The 13,805-nt window shown below is 45.3% G+C and overlaps 1 protein-coding gene across 1 annotated transcript; it reads right to left on the bottom strand.

Annotated features, from left to right (window-relative positions):
* Positions 1-7,677: 7,677 nt before the first annotated feature.
* Positions 7,678-13,553, bottom strand: B2m (beta-2-microglobulin). The gene is made up of 4 exons (XM_041679040.1): positions 13,414-13,553; positions 10,706-10,984; positions 10,171-10,199; positions 7,678-9,080 (listed from the first exon to the last, which is right to left on the bottom strand). Exons 1-3 carry the CDS (start codon positions 13,478-13,480, stop codon positions 10,186-10,188), a joined length of 360 nt encoding a protein of 119 aa, XP_041534974.1. The 5' UTR covers positions 13,481-13,553; the 3' UTR covers positions 7,678-9,080; positions 10,171-10,185.
* Between the last annotated feature and the right edge of the window lie 252 nt (positions 13,554-13,805).

Genomic DNA, 13,805 nt, shown 5'->3' with positions numbered 1-13,805 from the left:
TGGATCGAAGTTGGAGGAGGGCCTGGAGGATACCTTTGGGAAAGAATAGCTTAATTAAGGCTCTCTCACTGCCCATTTCAATACACATGGATGTAGAACTCCATTCCTAAAGGAGCTGAGAATTCATTCACCCAAAGCATCGTAATCTCTTCTTTGAAAATAATGCAATGGAAGCTGAAGAGATGACTCAGCAGTTAAGGGCATATACTGCTGTGGCAGAGGACCCAAGTTCAGTTCCCAGCATGCACTAAAAATGGCTATAACTCCAGTTTCTGGAAACCCAACACTTTTTCTGGCCTTCACAGGAAGTACACTCATTTGGACCCATATACACATAATTTAAAATAATTAAATAAATAAAATAAAAATAAAACAATACAGTGAATTTAATGTCTTCTAACATCATAGTTTGTGATGTTATTTCAAGCTTTAATGCAGACCCAAAGCAGGAGAAGAAATTACTCTTTCAAAGCTAAAAATACACATTTTGCTGTACATTACTCTCTTTACCAATCTTCTCCAATTATGCTTTGAAATTTTTATTTCCAGTTTCTGTTTCATTGATTATATTTTTATTTTCTGTGGATCACGCATACCTAGAAATGAAGTGTCTGGGGCATCCTGAGCACACAGTTATGATCCCATTGACATCAGAATACACATTATTTTTATGTGTACATGGAACATTCTCTAAAACCATATGTTAAGTCACAAGACAAATCTTAATACATTTGAAAGGATTAAAGTCATATGAAGTGTGTGATGGTCTGAATAAGATTGGCCCCTTTAGGCTCATAGATCTGAGAGCTTGGTCATTAGGGAGTGGACTACATGACAGGGATTAGGAGGTGTGACCTCTTTGGAGGAAGTGTGTTCTTCTCTTTTGTTATCGTCTTCCTGACTTTGACTTTAAAGGGATCAGAGTATAGTATGGAAAGGTAATGGCAGTTGGTTTTTCTCCTCCAGAAAATGTAAACAAAATATTTGCTGCTCAGTTTCCTTCAGTGGCCAAGGACAAAGAAGAGTGTGAGCAGACTTCAAAGTCGTGCAGTAGAGGAGGTTAGAGCCTGATCATCATAGCAAAGAACTGCAGGCGACAAATTCAACCTCAAGCTGTTGTGGTGGGATGGGCCTGCAATTCCAACATTTGTGAGGTGGAGCAGGAGGATCTTGAGTTCCAGACCTACCTGCATAAAGAAATCTCAACTCAAAACTTAAACCTACCAAATCAGAACACCAAACAGTAAGTTTCATAAGTAAAAATTTAGGGAAAATGATAAGTCAGCAAGGTGGGGGGGGATGTCCATGTGTTGGGATTTCTTGATGAGCTTTAGTGGGATTTCCCCTCTTCTGGTAAAATATCATTTTCTTTAGTCTCTCTGACAACACTAAAGTTTAGAAGTCTGACTTCCTTTAGTTTTAAGGTGTCTTAGAACAAGAAAATCTATTCAAAACCTTTATCTGGGCTGGGGAAATGACTCAGCAGGTAAAGATGCTCACCTCCAAGCTTGAAGACCCAAGTTCAATCCCTGGGACTCACATGGAGGAAGGAGTGAACAGATTCCTGCAAATTGTCCTCTGACCTCCACACTTGCTATTGCATGCACACCCACACATGTACACAAAATACACAAATCTAATTTTAAAAATATTAACTTCTCTATTTTAACTTAACACACCAAATGTGATAGTATGAAAAATTATAATTAATAATTTTCATCAAAAGATAATAAGGTTATTAATAAAAAGTAAACTTTTGTATAATGTTTATTTCCGTTATTCAAAAGTTATGGTAGATTTTCTTAGTTTCTTACCCTCCTCTCTTATTTCTGTTTTTTCAGAGGCCTGGAGAAAGCATAGAAGGTTAAAGCTATACATTAAATATTACCTTGATTTCCTTTCTTGATCCACAGTCCGTACCCCATTCCTATGATCTTGTTTTCCACACTATCCAGAAAGCCTGCAGGGTTGTTGGAAACTTACCTCCATGGAGCTTGGTCATCAGGCCGCCAGGGGGCAGAGACAGGCAACTTGGCTTTGCTCAGTGAGCCCAGGATGGCTGCAGACCAGTAGTCCTGGGCTTGTTAGTTTGCTAGGGACAGAGTCGGGGCCCATGAGAGGAGGAGGGAAAGTCCAGGAGCTGGAGAAGAGAGGCAAGGCCAAAGAGAGGTCTGGCAGGTTCCGTGACAGTTTGTCAGTTGCCTTGGTCATATTCACTTTCAAGAAACTCTGATCGGATTGGAATGGCCTGCCAACCCCTTTCATTTTAGTTTATTTGGGGTAGGGTTCTTTTAAATTGAGGTGGTAATCTAATTTTTAAATATTTAATCTTGTGTGTGCGCCTGTGCATGTGTGAGCCACATGTGTGGAGATGCCCACAAAGACCAGAAGAGGGATCAAATTCCCTGGGGCTGGACTTACAGGTAGTTGTAAAAATCACCTGATGTGGGTGCTGCAATCAGACTCTGTCCTCTGTAAGCAAAGTACATGCTCTTGAAGGCTGAGCCATCTCTCCAGCCCTGGTAATGTCATCTTCAGGTTTACAGATCTCACTTCTGAATGAGGCTGCTCTAGAAGAGAGAACTCAAACAGCAGCAGCAGCTATACACCTGACTTTAGAGACAGCCTTTACACCCCTCTCCCCGGGCCCGCCATCTCAAGGACACTGGACCTTTAGCGGGTAGCTCTTTCCCTCCCACCTTCTTGCCCTCTATTGAAGAAGATCTGAGCGAGTAGCAGGGCCTGAGGTTGGGCCCTAAGGAGGCAGGGAAGATGCTTTCACATAGGTTGCTCTAGTGCTTTTAGCTTAGAGATTTGCACTAGACCATGCTCATCCAGGGCATGTAAAGAACTATCTCAGAGCCAGCAGTTTTGCTGTTTTGTTTATAGTAATTCTAACTCAGTATATTGTCTGCAGTGGGTAGTGCCTGTCTGCATAACTGCCCATATGCCTTGCTCCTCTGGCTTTGCACAGGCTGTCCCTTCTGCTAGGGGGCGCTCTTTGCTAAGAGAGTTGCTGAGAAGTCAGAGAGAGGTAGCTCTTTATGTAGCTGCACCTTACAGCTGTTCCCATCTTAGCTCTGATTATACTCCATTGTTTCTTTCATAAAACCTATTTGCTTTATATATCTCCCAAGAAACTGTGAGCTTCTTGAGAGGAAGGACTACCTTCTTAGACCCCCAGGCCTACCACACTATCGATATGTAATAAACGTTGGCTGAGAGAGTGAACGAATGAGGGGCACCTGTGGATGGCCTCTTCCCCAGCCCCGCCTCCTTTCTGTTTGCTTGTTTGGTTTTATTATATTTGGGAGGAGGTGGTTTGGTTGTTTAGTTGGCTTGTTTTGGTTGTTGTTTTGGTTTGGTTTTGGTTTTTGATTTTAGAAGCAGGGCCTCTTTACATAGCATTGACTGCCTTGTAATTCACTATGTAGACCAGATTAGCCTCGAACTCACGAAGATCTGCCTACCTGTGCCTCCCAAATGCTGGGATTAAATGCCCTGCATGGTATGTTTAGTTTTTTATATTTGATGCTATGATTAGCTCAGTATCTTGTACAAGCACCCTAATTACGGCCCTAACCCAGCCTTCTTTCCAATTGGATGGCTGAACAACCGCTGCTCTTCTGCCTTGTTCAGAAAAAGAAGAGAGTGGCTCTTTCACAAAAAGCACTCTCCTATCACGGAAGCCAAGGGGCATGGGGACACCACACTAGCAGTTTCTCTGTCTTCCCTGTAGAGGATCAGTGAGACTGGTAGAGCCATGCTGAGGGCCTTGTTTCTTTTGTGTGCCTCAGAAGAAAGGAGTATAAACCACAGGAACTTTTCATCTGATGCAAACTAAGAGGGGAGGGACGATCTCTCCAACACTGCCTGATTGACATCTTCTATAGCATGGGGGTCTCGTGTCACTGGACAGCACAACAACAAAACCCCACGTTTGCTCCAATCAGAAATCTACCTGCATGATCCCGGGGCACTGAAACTAAAGGTGCAGGGGAGATGCACAAGGCTACCTTTAAAACTTACGCTCTGCTGGCAGAGAATGCTGTGGGCTGCTAGGCATGGTCATGTACACCTGTAAAACCAGCGCTTGAGTGACAAGCGGGGAAACCAACCAGTTCATGGCTAGCCTGGAGTTCAGAGTGAGTCCTTGTCTCAGAAATCCTTTTTAAAAACCCACAGAACTGTGTGCTAATAAATATTCAAAACTGTTAGCAGTGAGGCTGCTGCTCCTAACTTTGGAGCTGCTCCTCTTTTTAGAACTATCTGGTGAAAAGCTGGGCTTGGGGGCTCATGCCTATTCCCAGCCCTTGAGAGATGGAGGCAGGAGGATCATAGTGAGTTAAAGCCAACCTCAGCTATATGTTTGTTTGAAATGTCTAGGGAGGTGGCTCTGTATGAAGAGTGCTTGCCCTACAAGGTTAAGGACCTGACTTGGAATCCCCAGAACCTGCTTAGAGCCAAGTGCAGCAGCTCATTGTAATCCTGGTGTTCCTACCATAAGACGGGAAGTGGAGCCAGGAGGGTCCCAGAAGCTTGTAGGCTAGCTAGCCTACAGAAAAGAGAACCTATCTCAACCTCGGTGGAAGGCACGGACCAATACCCAAGGATATCCTCTGACCCACACATGCATGCTCCCTCCACGTGCATGCTCACACACAAAATAAACTGCCCCCACCAAACCCCTGCTGCCCAGTGAGACCACTACCTTCCTGGGAGCCTTTGGAAGCTGGGTGGTGGGCCCCAAAGGGTCAAAAGAGTAAGAGGAAATAACAACCAACAACGTATCTCAAACACAGTGGCAAAAATACTGCACAATACAGCATTACTGTAGGGATTTGGGTATAAACCATAGAACCTGGTAGACAATTGGAAACCTCAGAAGGAAATTAGTGGAGCTGAGGAGTGGGAGCCGTCCCTAGCACTCCATCACAGGCTCCAACCTAGTCACCCAGGCAACACTACGGAGACACGTGACTCTGGTAGGCTCTCCTCTCCACTCTGCCTCGTACAATCACAGGCCATGACTACATTTTACCTCTCCAGGCAGGGAAAGAGAGGAGGCTGGGCAGCCCTTGAAAGCAAAGCCCATCACCTCGTCTCTACGTAAGCATCCAGCAGCTGATCGGGAACCTATCTGTTTTATCCTTTTCATCTCAAGAATTCCTGCCAGGGAAGCTATTGGGCAGGAGAACTGGAGCATGTGCTGAGTTTGTTACCCTGGTGGGGCAGGACCATGCTAGGCTGTGTAGATGGAGATAATCAGGGAAAAGGCTGTCAAGGGACACCCCAGGTTACAGAGCAGAGATCACCAAACAGGTTGATAAAGTGTAAATTCCATCTAGAATTCCAGTCTTGCTTCTCCTCCCCAGCCCTGGTGCCCCTGCCTCCTAAAGCTTTGTGAACTGCTCACTCAGAGCGGGTTGCCACATCACCAGACTGCAGGCAAAAGGTGCGGGTTGGTTAGCAAAAGGACTTCCCCACCCACTCCCCCCTAGCTTCCTCTTTCACCAAAGCCCTTTGTAGGAAAAGGGAAGGGCGATTGTTCTCCTTTCCCATCTGCCCACAGAGATTACATCAGCAGTCCCACTGTCTAATCAGTCCCCAGTGAGGCTTTGGGAAATTAAAAGGCACCTTCTGGTTACTCCGATGATGGCATTACTTGTAGTATCCAGAAACTGAGGGTCAGAGGTCGCAGCCTACAGTCACACAAATCTTTATAATCTGGGTTTACAATCACATGTAAAAATGTTTTAAATTGTTTTATTTCTTGAAATTGTGTTGCTATGTCTGGCAAGTACAACTGAATAAGTACAAGGTAACTCAAAAGGTATAGTTTAGGATTTTTGTTTGTTTTGGTAATTTTACCTAAATTGTCACCATTTCAGAAAAGCATCACAGAGACAATAGAATCAGAGCTGAGGCTCAAACAATATGGCAAAGTGTGGTGCCAGAGAAGCCGTACACACACACACACACACACACACACACACACACACAAGCCAGGTTTACTGATCAAGGTTTAATCAGTGGGCACAGGACTTAGGTACAGGAAGTTGGAAATATAGTCCTTCTTGGCACCCTAAGTTTCAAAGGACAGGTAGCAAGGGTTCACCCCTCTACCAGCAGCCCTGGGGTTATTTTCAACGTAATAAGGGCATTTTTAAGGTGTCTTGTAGGGATCTGGAGAAATGGTTCAGCAGTTTCAAGCAAAGTTTGGTTGCCAGCACCAAAGTCTATAATTCCAGCCTCTGGCCTCCAAGGGGACTAGCCTTCACACACACACACACACACACACACACACACACACACACACAGCCATGACCAAGTTTCTTTGTAAGGTCTCTTGGTGGAGGCTGGGGTTCTTTGTCCCAGGTCCCTCTCCCAGGCTCTTCTTGAGCTCTTGGCTTCTGGAAGAAGCAGCCTTTGGAAGTGCTCCTTTCCTTCGGCTGAGTTCCCAGGCTGCCACTGAAGTCTTGTGATGTCTAAGTGAAGGAAGAACTTCCCATGAAGCTCCCCTACCCTGCTTCAGCTCAGCAGTAACACAACCATCTTCAGTTCTACTGAAACTTGACTAACCCAGCAAGATTAAACAAGAGACTGAGTATCCAACACTATACCTAGTACTCCAAGGAACTCTGTCCCAGATTGTTGTCTTCTGGGCCCATTTACCTCCCATAAAAGCCATTAGTGGGGGTGTGGAAGATGCCTCAGTCTTTAGGCCTTAGGACCTGACTGCAACCCTCAGTACTCATGTAAAAGCTGGGAGTGGTGATATTGCCTATCATCCCAGGGCTGGGGAGGTGGACACTGAGGATCCCTGTCTTAGTTATGATTTCTATTGCTGTGAAGAGACCCCATGACCAGGGCAACTCTTAGGAAGGAAAACATTTCATTGGTACTGGCTTACTGTTAAAAGATTTAGTCCATTGTCATCATGGCAGGAGCATGGCAGCATGCAGGCATAGTTGATGTTGGAGATGTACCACCTGAGAATTCTACATCTGGATCTGTAGGCAGCAGGAAGAGATGAAGACATACTTCCTCCAACAACACCACACTAACTCCAACCAGGCCACACCTAATAGTGCCAGTTCCTACGAGTCTATGGGGGCCATTTTCTTTCAAACCACCACAATCCCTAAGGCTTGCTGGCCAGCTAAATCTCCAAATTTGAGGTTCACAGAGATTCTGTCTCAAGATATAAGGTGGCAAGTAATAGCAATTGAGGAAGACAGCCAACAACAAGCACCTCTGGCCTCTGCATCCATACACACACATACATGCATGCACGTACAAACATATTCATACAAAAAATTAATTGAAAGGCTTAGCAGTTAAGAGTACTGGCTCCTCTTCCAGAGGACCCAGGGTTTAGTCCCCAGCACCCACATGGTGGCTCACATTCATCTACCAACTCTAGTTCCAGGGGATCTAACACCCTCTTCTGAACTTCCTGGGCACTAAGCATGCATGAAGTGTACATATGTACATTTCAATATACATATATGTACATGTATCATATACATAAAAATAAATTAATAATTCTAAATTTGAAATAATAACAATTGAATGAACAAATGAATAAGCTTACTATTAATAATTACTTCACTTTTGGGTTATGGTGAATATTAACTAGTAATTAATTGTTATAACAAAATACTTGACACAAGCTACTTAATAAGATTTATTTAACTTACAGTTTTGAAATTTCAAAATTAAACAATTAGTACAGACTCTATGCCAAAGGTTCCTCCTCCTTCATACCAACAGCAATGGGAAAGATGGGAGTGAGCAAGTGATTACACATCAGACCAGCAGAAGGGATGGAAGGGGCCAGGTTTGCTGCCTTTCTAACAGCCTTTTCAGAGCTCAGGAAGACCTCCTTGCTCTGGAAGCACCACAGGACCTCCCACTAGACCCCACCTCTTAAAGGGCCAGCCACAAAGGGACTTTTGGGGGATACAGCTAAACTGTATCAGAATTTCATAGTAACTTTTGTATTAGGATTCAAACTTAGTTCTAAATTGATTAGCCTCACTTTGACATTAGCCCTTAGAAACTGAACTGGTAGTGCGACTTTCAGACTGAGTGTGCTGAAGGCCCAAGAGAGTTTCACAGGAAACCAGCAGCCGCTGATGCCCCGCCTACATCCGACAGGAAGAGCCAGTCTTCGGTTTCTGCATGCCAGTACCTGCACACCAACGTATCTGGGCTTTCTTCCTATCACAGAGCCCTGTAGAACCAGCAAAGGCTAGTCCACATTGCCAAGACAAACTTTAAGGTGTAGTTTTCGCTCTAGAGCTCCCAGTGAGAGCAGCACTTCTGAAATCCCTACTCCTCTCAGTTTCTCCCTAGTCCCTGTCACCAACCTCTCCTATTGGTTTGCTTTGGAGTCTTAGTTATGTTCCTCTAGACCCCTAGTTCAGGACCTGCTTCTGTGATACCCTCTTCAGAGACTCACTAGCTCTCCAGGTGATAAAAAGCCACACGCACACAGCAGACATTTAAGGCTACCTAGAAACCACTCCACTTAACACTCTAACAATGTCTAGCAAAAGCCCCCCCCTTTTTTTCTCCTTTATTTTGGAGTAAAAATAACAAAGAGGAAGTAACCCATGGGGTTGGGGGAGAGGATGGCTAAACACAATGGCAGACTTCAGTCGGGTCCGTGTGTTTACCAAAAGGAAAACATCTCAGATTTCTTAGATTTTTTTTTTTTTTTAGATTTCTTAGATTTTTAAAAACTGATTTATGTTGTGATAGGCCAAGGATGAATAATTGCATCCAACTAATAAGATGTACAAAAGGTTTGATATATGATCAACTATTGTTTTTAATTATATTTACGAGCAGATATTTTTCTTTAAAATTATCAAAATGGTTTATTTCTGATCAAAATACTCATTGATGTTTTATATTTCAGATATCTAAGATGTTAATCTTCACATGCAGAGTTGAAAGTTATAAAGATAATGTGTCATTAGTATTCCCCACTGCATGCATACATTGTCCAGCATATTAAAAACTGAGAAATACTTTAGAATTAAACTGGTCCAAATGAAGCATCTTCAGATCTGAAAAGAAAAAGGGAAGGAAAGGGAAGGGATGGAAGAAAGGAGGGAGGGAGGGAGGGAGGGAGGGAGGAAGGAGGGGTAGGGAAGGAGGGAGGGAAGGAGGGAGGGAGGGAGGAGGGGCAGGGAAGGGAAGGAGGAAGTTAATAGAGCAAGTACTTTATTTGCATAACAGTCACCACCAACTGGGTCTAGCTTCTGTGTGTAACCACCTTCTTAAAGGAAGTGGTTCCTGGCTCCACCCTTTGGTGATTGTTTGGTCAGTTATCCAACCTCTCTTAATACTATCTCTCACAAATCAATCCCCCTTTCCTAGAAATAAAATAATACAAGATTTGAATGAGATTCTGACCCTCAAGATCCCTGGACAGTGTGATTTATTTTCTACCACTAGACTGCATCTAACACAGACGCCTGATTTCCCCTCTCTCGTGCTCCTAGATTTCCTTCTGATACAGCTATAGTGTCTTTACGTGAAGTTCCAACATTCTCTGTTCATGACTTTCTTAGAGTGGTCTGGAATCCTTTAGAAGGTAAACCTAGTGCCTACCCAGTGAGACAGGACAGAAGGCTGAGGGGTGATGCATCTGCAGAACTCAGCCTCCCCGCTCTTCTGGCCGAAAAGCAGGCCTCTGCCACACAAAGAAAGCAAGTGGTTCATTGTCCCAGGCCTTCTCGGCAGAAATGCCAAGGAGAAGACAAAGAACAACCAAACCCTTGAGGTGGTATAGCTAACTGCCGGTTGGTCTCTTCTGGCCACACACTAACAGTCTCTCTTCTCCCTTCAGAGGGCAATGGTGGCAGAGCCAAGCCTGCAGTTACATGCCTCCTTGGTGTCAACCCGCAGGATAAAGGAATGTAGCCCAAAGGATTTTTCTATGGCTACCGACAAGCTACCCTGATTTAACGTCTTTCATACAGAGGTAGGTCTCATCTTAGAGCTGTCTACAAGCAGCTCCTAGCAGAGCAAAGCGAACAAGTCTCTTCCTACGGTGCTGGGAATAGAACTCAAGGCCTTATGCATGCTAGGCCTGTGCTATACCCCCAACCTCCTCCCTCTCAAAGGCCCATTTCTTAAGATCAAGAAACATACCTCCATGATGCTTGATTACATGTCTGGATCTATGAAAAGAGAAAATGGAAAAAAAAAATTTTACTTTTATACTGCTAAGTACTAACAGACATCCAAACGTATTACGGTAAGATTGGTAAAATAGATTGTTGCTAGCTTTGAGTGCTTGTTGACAACTACACAGAGATCCACCCCTGTCTACAATCTTCAGGGCCACACATAGCCAAGGTACTGGAGCAGTCCAGAATTGTAGATGCGCAAGGGCTGGGATTGCAGGCCAAGGCCTGTGCCTCCCCACTATGCTCTTTGGCACTTTGTGTGCACCAGGCTGCCAGGAAAACTGGAGGAAGCCACAGGAAGAAGTCTAGGACAGTGGGTGCTGCTTCTGCCCCCCCCCCCACAGCAGTGAACTACCCAGCATGCTCCACTGATCAGTGCTGTGGAGGTATTCCCCAACAATCTCAGTATGCAAATTTTTGAAATAGCAAAGCAGTTTTAGGCCATGACTCAACACAGATCAAGCTTCCAGAAACTAAGGAAGAGTGTGAAGACTCACCCCAGTTGATGACCTTGGGTTCCTTCAGAGTGGTATGTGAAACTCTGCAGGCATATTTGTCCTTCCCATTGGGTACGAACTCAGAGTGAGCCAGGAGATAGAAAGACCAGTCCTTGTTGAAGGACAGATCTGACAGCTCGACCTTGTCCATCTTCACCCCGTTCTTCAGCAGCTCAATTTCAATCTGGGGTGGATGAAACTGCGACACGTAGCAGTTCAGGTAGTTTTGTTTCCCGTTCTCTGCCGGGTACCGTGTGTACACTTGTACTTGTGGGGGACCTAAGGATGGCAGGGAAGGACAGATGACAACTGCACCTCCATCTATACTGTGCCCCATGCTACATTTGGTCATCTGTACCTCCCGGGTCCGTTTCTGCTCTGACTTATCCTGTACAGGCCTTTGGTTTTTCCTACCTGGCTTGTAGACTGCTGGAGTTTTAAGAAGCTTCTATTGGAGGCTCTCAAGAACTGCGCTCATCCCTTCCCTTAAGAATTCCCATGGCGCACGTACTTTCCAAAATTCCATGCCTCATCCTGCGCACCCTCGGCTGTATCCACACCACCATACCTGTGTCCTCGTCTGCTGCGTCAGCCCCTCTCACTTTCTCGATTTTTATCGCCTTCTTTTTTGCTTATTGCCCCTCCCTAGACTTCCTGACCTATATTGTCTGCTACAGAGCTGAAAGCTGAGCATTGCCCCTCGGGGCAGCAGGGTTAGGATTATCTCCTCCCTCTTTAGGTTCCTATGTGACTCAGTCCAGGGGCCAATCCGGCCAAGATACAATCTCTCTGTTCCAGCCTAGAGTTTAAAACCAAACAAAGCTCTGATTTCATGAACTAAAAAACGAACGATATTTAAATATCTACAGAAATATATATATACATATGTATGTGTATATATATATATACACACACTCCATTAGAACTGAGTGGAGCAATGGACACAGGAGTAGGACATGCATTTCTAGTCAGTGCTTTCAGATGGTTGCCCTAACTAGACATGGCAATATAGGGGCATGGAAAGAAAATACTATAAACTCGTTCTAATTGTTATTTGTGTGTGTGTGCGCGTGTGTATGTATGTGTGCATGTGTGTGACTGTGCGTGTATGAGTATCATAGCTCTTGTGTGGATTTAAGAGTCAGTTCTCTCCACCCACTAACTGGAATCTGAGACCAAACTCAGGCTTGGGCAAGTGTCTAACCTGCTGAACCATTTCTCTGACTCTTTTGTGTTTTCCCCAGCCAGTTCTCTAGCTCTCTTTCCGAGAAAAAGTCTTACTGAGTCTCCAGACTGGCCTCAAACTCTTGTCTCTGCCGCCCCAGGACTGAGATTACCGGCATGAGTCACGACACCTGCCTTATAATATACTTTCAAATACACATATATTCGGAGTAATGGTCTCTGAAGGACAGCTGTTTTTCCACATAGAGAAGGCAGCCGGAAGAAGGAGGAGCCTCTGGGAACTGCGGTCAGCTGAATGTATCTAGAAGCCCTGTCAAGAACTAGAGTTAAGGTTTCAGTGAAGCTTTGAGTAATTTTCCTGTAGTTAGAGTGAAGATAAGCCGGAAAGCTCCTTGCATTTGAGGTTTTAGTAACAAGAATAATAAAGGCCACAGAGGTCAGAGGCCAGTTCCATCCTTCCTGGAAACCTCTAGGAAACAACGATCTCTTCTTGGACAACTAAGACAAGTGTTGGGCTAGGTTTGAATCTGGGCTCTGCCACTTTGCTACGTCTGTGACTTCGTAATTTGTTTATCCTCAAGAGTCTCGGTAACTACACTGAATTATCTTTACCCCAGCGTTCACAAGCTCCCTGACTTTGATAAACTTTCCGTTTTCAAAACTGAAAGTAGATGTTCTATGTATCTTGGAAAGAACCAGGCAGTGTGCCAAAAAGGAACGCCTTTGTGAAGGACCAAAGGCCCAAGGCAGCCCAGCGTAGTTAGCGGACTATGACCCAGGAAGGCCAGGGGCACTTCTAGAAACAAATGAGGGTTGCAACCAAAAGGTCTACTTTTACCCCAGATGGCATAAATCAACCTCACTTCCTAATCCCGACTGCCATTAATCCCTTGTGTGAATAAATTACTTAAAATCTCGATGCCACGGGTTCCCCAAAAGAGGAACCATAATGTTTACATGGTAGGCGCAGTTTCAAAGTTATAAACCAAGCAGCGTCCTCAGCATTACAATAAACTGTCATACCCAGCAGCCTATATGATTATTTTAAAAACATTAATGAGACAGTTAATGGTCAGAAAGCTTTGGAAACAGCAGAGCTGGGACCCACGCCCATCTCTCTAGACTTTGGCTCCGTTGGGTCCCAGGCGCCCTAAAGTGCAAAAGCAGCTGAACGGCCGCGGTCTGACTTCCCGGGTTCCCCGGGTCCCAGCCCTGGCTTCCAGGCATTCAAGGCTCTCTATTCCGCACCTTCAGAGCAGGCCCACACTTCTCCCTGCGCTCAGAGAGTCTGAGGGTTCCAGCAGGTAAAGAGCAGGAGAGAAAGTTTTCCTACCTCCAGCGCTGACTGTTCGTCCACCCAGTCGCTAACCAGCCGCATCCACACCGCTGCCTCAAAGCAGCAACAAGGGGGCGGCGGGACCCCCACCCCTTCCCCGGGAGATCCAACCCTAGCTAATTCCGTTGGGACAGAGAACTAAGGAGAAGTTAAAATTAACTCCAGGAGAGGGGAAAGAGGCACTCACGCTGGATGGCATCCAAGCAGGCTAGGTAGCCAAGTATCAGAAAGACCACGACCACAGAGCGAGCCATTCTGCGCGCTGATCTGGAGCGAATGGGTGCCGCCCGGTGCTGGGCGCGCACTCTTATAGTCCCCAGAACCGCAGCCAATCAAGACCCAGATCCGGAGGCCGTCACCAGTCTCCTAGCTCTTGACGCTGAACTAGGTTAAAGAAGGACTTTCCCATTTTCAGTTTCATGTTCTTATAAAGTCCCGTGGTGCTTGGAAGAGCCGGGGCTGGACCCTTCGCACCCTGCGATCAGGGTGTGCTTCTGAGTTTGGTGTAGGGATTTCTGGCTGATCCAGCTCTATTCGTTCTAATGCCAACAGTATCTCAGTCCGAGAAGAGCTTAGGAC

The sequence above is a fragment of the Microtus oregoni genome, unplaced genomic scaffold (assembly GCF_018167655.1).
Source record: "Microtus oregoni isolate MIOR12 unplaced genomic scaffold, Mior012 000031F_ref0000149, whole genome shotgun sequence".
Lineage (NCBI taxonomy): Eukaryota > Metazoa > Chordata > Mammalia > Rodentia > Cricetidae > Microtus > Microtus oregoni.
Note: the sequence above shows the minus strand (reverse complement) of the source record. Positions and strands in the feature narration are given on the sequence as shown.

What these genes read in the sequence shown, in the direction of transcription:
- B2m (XM_041679040.1), bottom strand. Translation starts at nt 13,480, where the DNA reads ATGGCTCGCTCTGTGGTCGTGGTCTTTCTGATACTTGGCTACCTAGCC. An exon ending in CTGCTTGGATGCCATCCAGC is followed by an intron (nt 10,985 to 13,413) that starts GTGAGTGCCTCT and finishes TGCCATCCTTAG; the next exon opens with GTCCCCCACAAGTACAAGTG.